Here is a 14819-nt window from a genome sequence, read left to right as displayed (position 1 = left end):
GGTTGGTGATGGTTATTCTTCTGAGGTCTTCAACGAAGAGGTTGTTTCTTAAACCCATTGAACACAATGATCTGACGTCATCTCCCAATTGTGAATTCCCTGTATTCGAAGCGGAAGAAGATGATGCTGAAGGGATTCCTGACGAGATTTTCCGACTTCTTGAGCAAGAAAAGAAGATCACTCAGCTGTATCTCGAGAATCAGCAGAACAGCCACCTGGGGCATACCTGGGGCACGCTTTTATCTAACGATCTCTGCTGCAGAGCCTGGCCAGGGGCAAGAGATAGTTGAGCGGTGAAAAGACAGTGAAGGATTACGATGACAGTCCTGGAAAGTTAATCAAGAAGACTCTTCAAAGTCGGATGATTGGAAAGTTTGTATGAACACCAGGAGTTCGATCTCCGTGGAATACGGACAAGATTGGGAATACAAGATGATGGAGCAGAAAAGTCCAGAAGCGTCTGGGAGTTCGTAAAAAAAGAGGGAGAGCCGACACTGTGGGTGGAAGATGGATGCCGCTGTTCGGCGACTCGACAGGTGTTCCGTGTCCAATAAGCTGTATTTCCCCAGTAGATGTGAGAGGGTTACTTCCCTAACAGATTTGAGATCAGTGTCTCCTCAGCGAGCCTGAAGGTTACTGCCTTCCCAGTAGGGTTTGTGTTGATGGTTTTCCCTCAGCGAGGTCCCCAAGCGGATCGGGTTCGGAGAAAATCATCCCCAGTAGAGATAAGAATGGGTTGCCTCCCCTAGCAGGGTAATCTCCAAGCAGTTCGGGTTCGATGGAGTGCATCCCCAGCAAGGTTTGTCTTTCCCCAGCAGGATCGAAGTTGACATGGTTATAGGATCCTCAGCACAGTTCCTGGAGTTCCCCGGTGTTGTCTCAGGAGGGGACGTGTGTTTATGCATTCATCATTTAGATAAGCATAGCATATTGCATCATTAGTGCATAGCATTTCCATGATCATGGGGCATTGTGTAAAACAAAAAAAACTCATGCATTAACATTGCAAACATATCCATTAGCCCTAGGCCGTGGTGACCAGCCGAGTTTGGTTTGTTGGAAAGAATTTAACATCGCGTCATTGGATCGGTTTCAGAATTGGGTTCATCAGCATGGTTGAGAAGTTGGTGCTTTCCCAACAAGTGACTCCTTAGTTGAGTAGGTATTCCCAGCAGTGTTACTCCTCGAAGTTGGTAGCATCTTGCAAGCTTGGGTCCATTCCCTTAGCAGAAGTGGGTGTGTCTGATCTCTCCATATAGAGTCTACCCCTTAGGCAGAGAGTGTCTACCATTTCCTTCTGCGCTCCCCACTGAGTTATATCCTCGTGGATGACGGTTGTTTCCGTTCCCTCCCTAACGGGATGGGTTTTCCCTATTGAGTTCTGTCCTCATTAGGATGAGTCCTGTTTCAGTCTGCCTTTTTGGATCGATCCTAAATTGGCTTCCTGTTGGCTGTCTCCCGTGCTTCCCTGGGGCATAAATGAATAGTCACTCACTAACCGGCACTCATTCATCTTATCCTCAGCAGAATTTGTGGCTTCTACCTATAAACCGGTAGTTGTGAGTCCTATCTTTGTGGTTTTCTACCTACGAGCTGGTAGTTGTAAAATCCCACTTTCACCCCCTAGCAGAGGTAACCTTTGTGGTTCATGTTGTTCGTTGGCTTCTACCTACAAACCGGTAGTTGTAAGTCCTATCTTTGTGGTTTTCTACCTACGAGCTGGTAGTTGTAAAATCCCACTTTCACCCCCTAGCAGAGGTAACCTTTGTGGTTCATGTTGTTCGTTGGCTTCTACCTACAAACCGGTAGTTGTAAGTCCTATCTTTGTGGTTTTCTACCTACTAGCTGGTAGCTGTAAAATCCCACTTTCATCCCCTTGGTGGAGTTAACCCTGTGTGCTCATCCTATCGATGACTGTTTACTTTTCCGTGGTTTTCTACTAACCGGTAGATGTAATCCCCTCTTTGTGGTATTGATAGTCTTGGATACTTGCCTTGATCAAGCAGTATTGTCCCCAGTGGGTTTTCCCCTTTCTTTTGGGTATTTGCTCCAAGTCAGCAACTTTATCCTCTTTTGATTGGTCATCTTTGGCATGCGTGCCGGCTCACGTATCACTGTTTTGTTATCTTCACCGATGCTGATAGACTTGAAGAGTTTTCCGGTGTTCAGACCGAGGCGGTATCCAGACCGATGTGGCGTTCAGGCCAATTTCCGATTCCAGATCGAAGAAGTTCTCAACAGTCAGGACGAAGAACTTGTGGTGTTCAGACCAGTTTTCCGGTGTTCAGACCGAGGCGGTATCCAGACCGATGTGGCGTTCAGGCCAATTTCCGATTCCAGATCGAAGAAGTTCTCAACAGTCAGGACGAAGAACTTGTGGTGTTCAGACCAGTTTTCCGGTGTTCAGACCGAGGCGGTATCCAGACCGATGTGGCGTTCAGGCCAATTTCCGATTCCAGATCGAAGAAGTTCTCAACAGTCAGGACGAAGAACTTGTGGTGTTCAGACCAGTTTTCCGGTGTTCAGACCGAGGCGGTATCCAGACCGATGTGGCGTTCAGGCCAATTTCCGATTCCAGATCGAAGAAGTTCTCAACAATCAGGACGAAGAACTTGTGGTGTTCAGACCAGTTTTCCAGTGTTCAGACCGAGGCGGTATCCAGACCGATGTGGCGTTCAGGCCAATTTCCGATTCCAGATCGAAGAAGTTCTCAACAGTCAGGACGAAGAACTTGTGGTGTTCAGACCAGTTTTCCGGTGTTCAGACCGAGGCGGTATCCAGACCGATGTGGCGTTCAGGCCAATTTCCGATTCCAGATCGAAGAAGTTCTCAACAATCAGGACGAAGAACTTGTGGTGTTCAGACTAGTTTTCCGGTGTTCAGACCGAGGCGGTATCCGGACCGATGTGGCATTCAGGCCGGTTTCCGATTTCCTGATCGAAGTGGTGTTCAGACCAGATTTTCGGTGATCAGACCAACATTGATACTCTCGTATTCCGATGCTTAGTGTTCAGACTAAGGCGCGACGTTCAGGCCATGTGTATTCCTGTGTTACCATTTATTTTGGTATCCAGGTCAACTTGCTGTTTCGGTACTCAGGCCGATTTTTCACCATACCAGCCAGATTCTTCTTTTGAGATTGCTTCTTATGACAGGCATGGTTAATTATTTCATAGGGATTCAGGATCAAAATCCGGGTTTTCTTAGTATTTAACCATCTCCCACTATGATCATATGAAGAACATCCTGCTTCATATTCTCTAGTTGAAGACGCTTAAATAGGGGCAACTGTCATACCCCGATTTTGACCCTGAAATTTTTTCCCAGTCAATCACCTGTAAGGTCATAAATTTTGCTTCACACTCAGATGATGGCCCAAGGTTTGATTGGATTTAAGTTTTGTGTTGTCCTATGGACGAGTTGGTATATCAGGTACCATAATGTAGTTTTGAATCAGGGGAAAGTTGATTTCAATGTAGTGTTGGATCGGAGGAAAGTTGGTTTTGGGTCGAATGCTTGGAATTTGAGCCATCATGAATATTTGTTAAGGATGAAAGAAAAATAATCCCGCTAATAAATAGATAATCCTTGTTGATGTTTTGATCACTCTATTGTATTATGGATTAGAGCGTATTGAATGAATCAATGGCCGGCATTTTTTATTTCTTTTAAATGGTCAAGCATGTGCTTGAGAATGGATTAGCTTTAGAGAATCTTACTCTTTGAAGGGTACATTTTGCAAGATCACAATATACTTGGAGTGTACATTTGGTAATAATGGAAGTGCTATTGATGAAAATGGTGACTAGTAGTTTCAGCGTTTCACATCTCAGATTTTTGGAACGTTTTGCATCCTTCAATGGTGAATGACTGGAAGCACCTATATTTACTTCAAGGTTTAATGAAAATGAAGAAGTGGTATGGAGGCCTGTTGATCATGGCTTTGGGTATGACGTTGTTTCTACTGTACAGTCTTAAAGGAATTCAGCCACAAAAGCAGGCAACAAAACAGTTAACATACATAGCATATCAATTAACATTCTAACCATTTAAAAGAACACTAATTCAGAAAAAAAAATCAAACCATTACAAGCTAAGCTACACCAGATGTAAAGCAAAGGCTAAAAAGAAGAAAAGACTCCAAATACTTCAAACAGACAGTAGCCTGAGAGACCAGATACCACCCAATCTAGCGATGGAGCTGAACCGAAAATATAAGAGAACCGCAATAGACTCCGGAATTCTGCAGCAACACAAAAAAAGTCCACTGTTGCGAGATCTTGATCACAACTGAAAACCCGAATGAACTCCAACAGACGAAACGCAAAAAAGACCGATCATCTCCCTGAGCACCTGAACTTTAAAGACGCTCCAAATCCAACTGCACACAATGAAACTGAACTGCAATTGCCTGCCAACTGCAAAAGAGAGAAAAACAGCAACAACACACATAAACCTACCAAGTAATGCACCATAACCAAATGCATGAGAATCACAAATTGACCTGCCACAATGAGGCTGCAATCATCAGCAAGCCATTAGTCCAAACACAACAAGTACATGGCAAAGCAATGGTAGTTCAGCAACAATGTTTCAAAATCTGCAATGCAAAAAGACCTCCAATATTACAAGTCTATATCCCTGCAATAAATCAAAAAACACACAATTATTCAAAAAGAACCGCTTCCAAGACGAATGAATTGGCTGGTGATGGAACCACTACTTCTGTTTGTTTTGGCTCAGGGTCTTATTGCAGAAGGTGTCCAGGTTGTTGCAGCTGGTGCAAACCCTGTGCTTATCGCACGTGGAATTGAGAAGACAACAAAAGCTCTTGTAGCTGAACTTAAACTGATGTCAAAAGAGGTTGAAGATAGTGAATTGGCTGATGTGGCAGCAGTCAGTGCCGGGAACAATCATGAAGTAGTGAAATATGATAGCCGAAGCATTGAGCAAGGTTAGTAGAAAGGGTGTTGTGACACTTGAGGGAGGAAAGAGTTCTCTAACAATCCAACATAATACTTTGCTTATCACTCACAGCTCGTACCAAGAATACAATACACCAAACCTTGAAAACAAATGACCTAGCCAAGGGAAACCATATGTCAGCCATGCCGATTGCTTTGCCTTGCCCAATACTTTCCAGCAGCAGCAGAACTCACAGCTTGCACAGCCGACGCAACAGCCTGGGTTACACCAAACTAGACTACAGATGATGCAGCCTCATGGGCCGCAGATGATGCAGTATCAAGGACAGCAATTTCAGCAAATGCATCATCAGATGCCTCCGCAGGTTATTCGTCCACAACAATTTGGGCAAGTTAATCCTCAGGATCATAGTACACATGTTGTGCAACCGCAAGCACCTCAGTTCACTCCTCAGAACATGCATTGTACGGGGTATCAATCAAACATGGTTACACCCAGGCCACCTAACTCCCAGCAGATTCAGCCAAACATGCTACCATCTGGGCAGTCAACACCCCAGCAGAATCCGCATAACATACATAACCAGTCTGTTGAAAGCCAACAAGATTTTAAAACAGCAATGCCAAAGGTGGAGGAGACAGAGTTTAAAAGTGGAAGCCAAGTTGGTTTCTCGCCGTCACAGTATCAACAAAGGAGTGCCTTGCCTGGTCAGAACAATCCAAATGTTCCTGCTGAAGTAAGTTCTGGTCAAGTATCTATTGCAGGTGTTAATTCTGGTCAACCATCAACTACAAGTATAATGACTAAAGAAGACCTTGGAAGGGCTACATGGACTTTTCTTCACACTCTTGCACTCAGCTATCCAGAAGTAGAGCTCCTGTATGTGATGATTAATTCGGTTGTGTCTGCAATACTAAGTACTGAAGATCATAGCGAGTTAATGCAAAACATTGCCAACAAAACATCTTCTCGGTTTTTTTTCATATTCCGCCCGTTCCTAATAAGTCCTCCGAGAAGAGCGACAACGGACATTCAAAAATGGAGAAAGTGATGCGGATAGAATTTTCCTGGAAAACATTGAAATATTAAGTGAAGATCCAACACTGAATTTGTCATTGGCAGGACTGTCTATCCTGGTTTGACCTTGACAGCAGGCACCTTGTGGTGACTATTGAATTCTTTGAACGTACCTCTCTCGGTTGAAACTGTTTGTGTGTACAACACCTTTATTCTCAGCCTTTGCCTCGTGGGATACTTATCTATTAATGAAGGAGGTTGAGGGTTCCGGAGCTGGCTTGACAGCAACACTTTTTGTGGCTTTGGTCCCATCATATATATCTCGATCTATGACGCATAACTGTTGAATAAGTTGGAACCAATAAGATCAAAAGTAACATCCTTGCAAAATATAATCTACTTTGAAGACGATAGACAAGAGGAACATGCTTTTCCTGAAGGTTTGAGCAACTATACAATTGCATCTTTCGGTGAATTTGAGAAACTTTGGAAAGAAAGTCTTGTCGAACCAAGCTTGCCATCAAGTCAAGGATCCAAGAAGAAAGGCTCTCAAGCATTGAATCGGTTAGAACTTCCCGCACCAGCTATATCCAGTGGTTTTGCCGTGCTTGCCAAGGTTGGTCCCGAGTGGAACCTTCTCAGTAGTGACGCTTATGGTTCACCAAAAGACGATACCTCGTTTGCCTTCATTCCACACGGAAAATAGCATGCTCCTAGTCTTGTGCCTGATCATAATACCATTGGTCCATTCGATATGTTTTATAATGGAAGAATGCTGAATGTTGGTTCACCTCGCTATGAGCATCCTGCAGGATGTAGATTTTTCGCCGTAAGATATTCTCACATTCTGGTTGCACTTGGTAGTTTTGTTCCTAGTGCTAAGGAGTTCCAGCTCACAAGGGCATAAATTGCTTAAATCCCAATTGCCTCTAGTAGTTCGAACGCGAAGCTAGAAGGAGGTGTGGGATCTGCTCCTGTGTAAGATTGAGCAGCAGTAAGCATTCATGCAAATGTCAGATAACAGTAGCATTAGAATACGTCGACGCGTCGGTCTAAATTGCAAAGGTAGAACTTACGAGCATAACGCCACTACAAAGCTCCTGCTCTGATAACCTACAAAAAGCCACGTGCGCACGTGATTAAGACTCAACAGCATAAGTTCCAGGATGGTAGTACAACCGAAGATCGCAAATGGCATTTTTCTTCTATTCGAGAAATAATGGTCGGTTACCCTGAATACGCCATTGGTAATGTTGGCATTGATCTGGAGCTTATTTAAGGATGTTGTCTTGTCTCTATTTAGCATTTTTTCAAGCATAAGACAGGTTAGCGATCATGCTGATGCACAAACTACCAGTAAGCCGCACAAGCTGGCTGAAATCGGAATGCTTACTAGAAACGCACCAGGTCCTGTTGAAACTTTTGTATCTCGAGCTCCGCGGTGAATTTTGCTTCTTTCATCATTGTATATCGCCTGTCTCCCTAATGACGGAGCTAGCTCGGAATGTTGGAAATGTTTCTGTGATGAATGTTTTCTAAGCAGAGTCTTGGACATGCTAAAAGGAACTCTGGTGCACCTCAGAATGCTCACAAGCCTGCAGAAATAAAGTATTTCCTAAACCTGCTCACAAGGGTCAACAGGATGTTGCAAGGTTCAAAAACATTATTTGCTGTCCAACCCAATGGCTTCAGAAGGAGATAGTGATGCAATAGGATGGCCTTATGTGGTATTTGATATTATGCCAGGGTTGTAAAGGAAGGAAGAAAAACTTGGTTTTCCTATTATTTACGGGGATGGATCAAGTCCAGGTGTTCTTCAATCTGCCGGTATCTCATCTCCAAAAGCTATCATGATTATGCTCACTGAGAAGAAGAAATCAGTTGAAGCTGTTCAGAGGCTACGATTGGCTTTTCCCGCAGTTCCAATATATGCCAGAGCTCGAGATCCAAAACATCTTTTAGATCTAAAGAAAGCAGGTGCAACGGATGCCACTTTGGAAAATGCAGAGACTAGTTTACAACTTGGTTCGAAGTTGCTGAAAGGCCTGGGGATGATGTCCGATGATGTAGCATTTTTGAGCCAGCTTGTTAGAGACTCTATGGAGCAACAAGCAGAGTTAGCAGTCAGCCTACCAGATTATCGAGAAACAAAGATTATGGAACCACTGCAGCAGTACCAAGATCTCAAAACTAAATCAGCAAGAGAAAGACCAGCAGGAGAAAGACCAGCATCTGCAGCAGCTCCTGCAACCTTATGAACCAGAACAGTCCCTTTCTTCCGGCCATCTCTAGTGGTGGTGGTATAGCACAATCATCCTCAACAATCACACTCTCTACTTTATAACCTTCAGATTTTGCTTGCTCAGCAGCCAAACCAATATATCCGGCGAACAACACTTTCTCTCCCAATAAATCGCCGCACCTTCACCACCATTTTCAAACCCTTCTCAAATATACATCAACACTTGCAGGGTGATAGATATGGAATGAGTAATGTTGACCCTTTTTGCTTCTGGAAACTTTTATGGATCTGTGGCATCTTTTGGGTCTATGATGAACACTCAGAACACAAATTCCGTAAAACTGCCGTCGATACCCAAGACTAATTCATTGATTAGCAGTCACTCAAGTCTGCATGGTATGCAGCAGGCTATTCATATGAAATCCCAAGCAGTCAATCAATTGGAAAAGTTTCAGTCTTCATCGGTTTCAAGAGATGCCTTTCTGCGTTCTCAACAACGGTATCAGCAAAGGCCCCAGCAATTGCAACAGCTAGAACAGTATTCATAATCACGACAGCAATTTCAGTTGAAACTACATAGTCGGCAGCCTCAGCATTTGGTCAATGACGATGGATTCAATCAGTCTCAGTTGTCTCCCAATCTAGAAAACCAAGTGAGGATGGAGTCTGGAATTGAACACCATAAAGAAGTGCTCAATTCTCATGTTCCTGAACAGTTCCATATGTTTGAGATGCAAAATCAGTTAACTCCAAAAACAGATTTTTCAATTAAGTGAGTTACAGTGGTGAATTGTTTCTTACCCACAGTAGAGTTTTCAAAATGAAGAGGGTTGAGAAGGGGACCACAAGTTGGATATGGACAAAATTCAAAACCTGTCCACTGCACAGCAGACTTCCCACTACTCTGAGGAAGCTTAGCAACACAGCAGGAAGCAGAGCAGAGAGCAGAGGAGATGAGAGATATATAATAGGAGGCCACTGTTCATGAGGGGGGAGAAAACCCTAATTTCAAAAGGTGAGAGGCGGCCACTGTTCACAGAGAGGCTGGAGGCAAAAATCTGAAGCAGGAAAACCTAAGGTCCCAAGTTCGTTTACCCGGAGGCCAGTTTCTTCGCATCCTACACCGCCACCACTGCGACATTTTGTAAGGTTTCTTTCTCCCTATCTTTCTCATATGCTTATTGTTTGAAATACTTGTGAGAGTTGAGAGAGTGCGATTCACTGGGTTTTGGGAAGTAAGAGGGTTTTGTTGATGAGCGGCGTCGTAAGAGGGATGAGATGGGCGAGTGCGTGAGGATGCCATTGTTGCTGAAGGTTTGAGCTCGAGTGAGAGAGACAAGCTTCTGTTTCCATTTCCCTTTTTTCTTTTTTATTTATTTCTTCTATTATTTAATCTTATTTATTTTTAACACAAAATCAGAAAAATATTTATGTTTTTATTTTCTTTTATTATTATTATTTACTTTTTATTTATTTAGTTTATTTTTGTTTTTTAACAGAGATAGAAAACCCACAAAAATATTTATTTTGTTCTATTTAATAAAAAACCATAAAAATGTTTATCTTGTTTTTTTATTTTGTTTTAAATCTGTTAGCCCAGTTCATATATTTATGATAGTATCTTAGTAGTAAATATTGTTGAGTGGTCTAGTGGAAAGAGGTTAGTTGCATAACATTAGGTGGAGGGGGTTCGATACTCATGGGTGGTACTTTTTGCCTTTTATTTGATTTTATCTTCCTTTAGCATTTTTTATGTTGATTAATATCTTTTTATATTATACTCATGATTTCATTTGTTAATAATGCATAGTTGTTGTATTTTAGTATAGTTCAAAAACCATTTTTTCAAACTATAAAAACCATATTTTTCTCGATTTAATATCGAACCCATTTTCACACCCTTGTAAGTCGATTGCTTTTCAAGCATCGCCATCGACCTCACATAGCTTACTCTTGGGCTTCCTTACAATGAGCCGGTTCCTTCGCACTTACACTCATACATTGTTTAATGCTCATTCATTTCATTTCTTTGATTATTTGATTTGATCATGCACTTGTCTAAATATCTTATTGTTTGATTGTTGCCTACTTGTATGATGTATGAGGCATATATTTATATTGCTTGATTGCCATGACAACCCCCATTCATAACAAATGTATCCCTCTCCCATGAAATGTATAATATTTACTCTTTCATTCTTTATTCACCTGTTAATACAAGAATTAAAATGAACATTCGATAACAATTTCAAAACAAGACTAAAACCTCGATCCAACGTCGAGTAATCATTTTTTTCAAAACCTAACAGAACCAGCACGTATTCATCCACCCTTTTGTAAGTCGATTGCTCTATGCATCGCCATCAACCTTGTAAGCCGATTGCTTTATGCATCGCCATCAACCTTGTAAGTCGATTGCTTCATGCATCGCCATCTACCTTTATCCCTAACACTTCTCCTCGCTCCTTTCGTCGATTCTTGTTCCGATTAGGTAGCACCCATTAGATAGAACCTTTTGTATGATAACATAGGTAGAATTTCCATATTCTTTGCATGCTAACATTAGGTAGATATTCCCATTTGTAAATCCTAACACTTAAGTACATATTGCATGACAACTCTAGGGCAGAGCTTCCCCCACTTCTAGACCTTTCCGTGCGTCTCCGATCCTGTGGCATGTCAATCCGTTCTATTGCAAAGAGGTAACTGCCTAAGACTCGATTCAGCGAGCTGCGACACCTACTGCTAGGACGTGAACACATTGCCCACTCTCCTTTGACACAACTGGTGTCCTCCTTTCTAAGTCCATTGTTCAGATGGCAACCCCTATGTAGGGGAACTACATCGCCCTGATCCTTGTTCCAGACGAGGTATGTAGGCAGGAGGTCGTGCGAGACCTCTCCGGGCACCCTTTTCTTTTTTGCGTGTGTTCCTTTCCCCTGTTGAGGGGAACTACATCGCCCTGATCCTTGTTCCAGACGAGGTATGTAGGCAGGTGGTCGTGCGAGACCACTCCGGGCACCTTTCTTTTTTCTTTTGTGTGTGCTTGACAGTTATAGGCTCGAGTTCCCGACTCCCTATTAACTTGTTTGGTTGTTGTGTGCTTGGAAGCTGATGTAAGTCCATCAAGTGGCATTCGGGTTCCAGTGTGTTTTTGTTTGGTTCGGATGCTGATGTAAGTCCAGTGATTGGCAGTCGGGCTCCACGTTTGCCCCTTTGTGTGTGTTTGGTTCGGATGCTGATGTAAGTCCAGTGATTGGCAGTCGGGCTCCACGTTTGCCCCTTTGTGTGTGTTTGGTTCGGATGCTGATGTAAGTCCAGTGATTGGCAGTCGGGCTCCACGTTTGCCCCTTTTGTGTGTGTTTGGTTCGGATGCTGATGTAAGTCCAGTGATTGGCAGTCAGGCTCCACGTTTGCCTTTGCCTGTGTTTGTTTGTGTGCGTGTTGGCCGAACTACGGCAACTCTGATTCTCATATTCAGATGAGATACGTAGGCACAAGATGCGATGTCTTGCCGAGTTTGACTAACGACTAACAACTAATCCTTGTTTTCTTTCGCCCTCGTTGCGATCCTTTCTCTCGCCCTCGTTGCGATCGAGACATTCCCTTTCTCTTGCCCTAGTTGCAATCGAGACCTTTATTCCCGTAGTTAGGCTGAACTACGTTTTGCTCTGATTCTCATTCCCGATGAGATACGTAGGCATAAGACGCGATGTCTTAGCGAGCACACTTATCCTAAACCCATAGGTACCCGAGCTACGAAGACTCTGATTCTCATATTCAGATGAGATACGTATGCAGTGGATGCGACATCCGTGCGAGTCATTTTCTTTGACCCTTTCTTTTAGTAAATAGTACATTAGATAAACACACACCCTTTAGACAAGAAACAAACAAGAGTGGATCCCGTAGAGTACTACGGATGCGTAGGGGTGCTAATACCTTCCCTTCGCATAATCGACTCCCGAACCCAAGATTTGGTTGCGAGACCTTGTCTTTTCCTTTCCTTTCTCCAGGTTTACTTCGAGCGTTTCCTTTCCCTCCTTTGGGATAAATAACGCACGGTGGCGACTCTTCTGTCATTTCTTTCTCGCCGGTTGTTTTTTCGCACCATCCGTATTTTTCGGGTTGCGACACAAATCAACAGAAATCGAATCCCACACAATTTGGGATGGGATAAACTGAAAAAGAGTTTTCTTGAAGACTTTAAAAGTTCATCAGTTGATTAGATAAAAAGAGGAAAGGTTAACAACAAGAACAACACAGCAGGATAAATTTCTCAAAACCCTAAAAACTAAACAGAGAAGATTTCTTGAAATCCCAAAGATTAACCCAAGACATTTTTCGTTAAGAACATAAAACATAGAATTTTCAAAAACAGCAAATCATAAAAAGAAAATACACCTTGCAATCGATATCATCACCAAAAAATGAAAACAGAGGAAGGAAGTTGCAAAGGAGAGTTCGTCTACCTGGTTTCGTTGAGAGCGCCGTTGTCGGACTAAGCTCCAGGTTGGTTTCCTTTCCTCTCATTTCCTTCTTCTCGCATCGCCTTCATAATTGGATCTTTATGCATGCCAAATCCTTGTTCTTTGTTTGCTTCAAACCTTTGTTGTTGTTGGTTTAGTAAAGTGTTAGGGTTGCGTTTGGAATTTCCGATCTGGACGAGTGGGGTTGTTTTTTCGAAAATCTGAGTCTGGATTCGAACTCAGAGGGTTTGTTTTAGGTGAGGTAGGGTTTTGTGTGGTTGAACCACCACGAGATTGAGGCGCCGCCATCGCAGACGGCCACCCGCCACTCTCTTCTCCGACGAAGAGGTCAGAGAGAGAGACGCTCTGTGCAGAGCGTTCTGTTTAGGGTTGGAATTGAAGAGAGAGAGAGAGAGTGGAAATTGAAAAAATGATGTTTCAGTTTCTCTATTTTTGTTTTAAGATGGCCGATGGAAGCGTGAAAGTAGTGGTGACAAGTGTCACCAACCCTAGACACTTGTCACCGTCCAAAAGCTGAGTCTCCTGGGTCAACAAGGTTGACCAGACCCTTCATGGGCTGCGTATATTTGGGCCCATATTCCTCTTTTTTATTATGTTTTTTTATTTTCAGTATTAGCACCCCCATGCGACTTCCAACAGCGCCCATCTGGGCTTGGTCTGTTTCCCTTGGCCCATTTACATGCATTTTCAAGTGATTTCACCCCTTTATTTTTATACATAAAAAATATATACACTAAATTCTTTGGTCACTAGAATAAAACAATGCTTTGATTTATTTATTTTATTTTTGAAATTATAATTATACGATTGTTAATATTATTTTATTTTATTTTCGAAATTATAATTATACTATTGTTAATATTATTTTATTTTATTTTCGAAATTACAGTTATACTATTGTTAATATTATTTTTTTATATATATAGTAAATGTGTAATTATATTGCTATTATTATTATTTATTTATTTTTTAAAGTAAGTACACAATTATATGGTTGTTATCATTATTAATATTTAATTATTTGGTTATATTCATTTTTTCTTATTACTACTTATTATTTAATTAAAATAAAATAATTCGTTAAACATTCAATTAATTATTTGATTATAGAATCACAAATGTCCTTCATAATTTAGATGTTTATTTATCTTGAGGAGTGTATTTGCATGATTATTTTTTTATCTATTTGTTTATATCGAACCTTGAGTGTACACGAAATGACATGTTATAATTGTGACCAAATCACGTCGCTTTCATCGATTTTAAAATAATCCGAACCGATTTCAAAATAAATCACATACTTCTCGATTCAAAGTCTAGCCTATTTTCAAAACACCTCTGTAAGTCGATCGTTTGTAAAAGCATCGCCATCAACCTCACATGGCTTACTCTTGGGCCTTCTTACAATTAGACCTATTCGATTTTAATTAATCGATTAGATGGATTATTCACTAAATAAATTCAATTCATTCACAAAAATGAAAATTTTAAACCCTCGATCCGACATCGAAAGTTAAATTAAAATACTTCATCACATCTAAACAACACTTCATTTGAAAATGAAAAGGGGGATGGTTTTGAGTTTTCAACTCCTCTGCTTGATTATTTAAATACCAGTTTTCTTACTCGGTTAGTCAAATGGTCGTCATTTCTAATCCATTTAAGCACAAACAAATCAAATCCTTTTATAACAAGAAATCAAAAGGGAGATAACTTTGAGTCTTCAAGTTTTCTCCTTGACTATTTGAATACAAGTTCTCTTACTTGGTTAGTCAAATGATTGTCGTTCCTCCACAAACTTCTAAACCTGATTAAATCAAATTATTTTCATAATAAGTTAAATGAAAAGGGAGATGACTTTGAGTTTTCAACTTTTCTCCTCAATTGTTTGAATACGAGTTCTCTTACTCGGTCAGTCGAACAATTGTCATTTTTTCAAAAACATACAACCTAATCAAATCATTTTCTTAACAAACGATACGAAAAAGGCGATGGTCTTGAGTTTTCAATTCTTATTCTCAAATGCTTGGATATGAGTTGTCTTACTCAGTCATTCGAGTATTTTTTGTTCAGGCTAAAATACGTCAACCTTATACAACCTTATTTTCATAAATATTCAAATGAAACAGAAAGCGGTCTAGAGT

The 14819-nt window shown here is 41.4% G+C and overlaps 1 protein-coding gene and 1 pseudogene across 1 annotated transcript; both read left to right on the top strand.

Moving 5' to 3' along the window:
- The first annotated feature begins 4540 nt into the window (after positions 1 to 4540).
- Positions 4541 to 5080, top strand: LOC127130423 (ruBisCO large subunit-binding protein subunit beta, chloroplastic-like; annotated as a pseudogene).
- Positions 5081 to 7690: 2610 nt separating this feature from the next.
- LOC127129072 (K(+) efflux antiporter 3, chloroplastic) lies at positions 7691 to 8819 on the top strand. The gene has a single exon (XM_051058387.1). It carries the CDS (start codon positions 7794 to 7796, stop codon positions 8199 to 8201), a length of 408 nt encoding a protein of 135 aa, XP_050914344.1. The 5' UTR covers positions 7691 to 7793; the 3' UTR covers positions 8202 to 8819.
- The last annotated feature ends 6000 nt before the right edge of the window (positions 8820 to 14819 follow it).

The sequence above is a fragment of the Lathyrus oleraceus genome, chromosome 3 (assembly GCF_024323335.1).
Source record: "Lathyrus oleraceus cultivar Zhongwan6 chromosome 3, CAAS_Psat_ZW6_1.0, whole genome shotgun sequence".
Lineage (NCBI taxonomy): Eukaryota > Viridiplantae > Streptophyta > Magnoliopsida > Fabales > Fabaceae > Lathyrus > Lathyrus oleraceus.
This window is presented reverse-complemented; position numbering and strand designations above follow the sequence as displayed.

Excerpts from the sequence above, each read along its gene's own strand:
- LOC127129072 (XM_051058387.1), top strand. The coding sequence starts at position 7,794 with ATGATTATGCTCACTGAGAAGAAGAAATCAGTTGAAGCTGTTCAGAGG.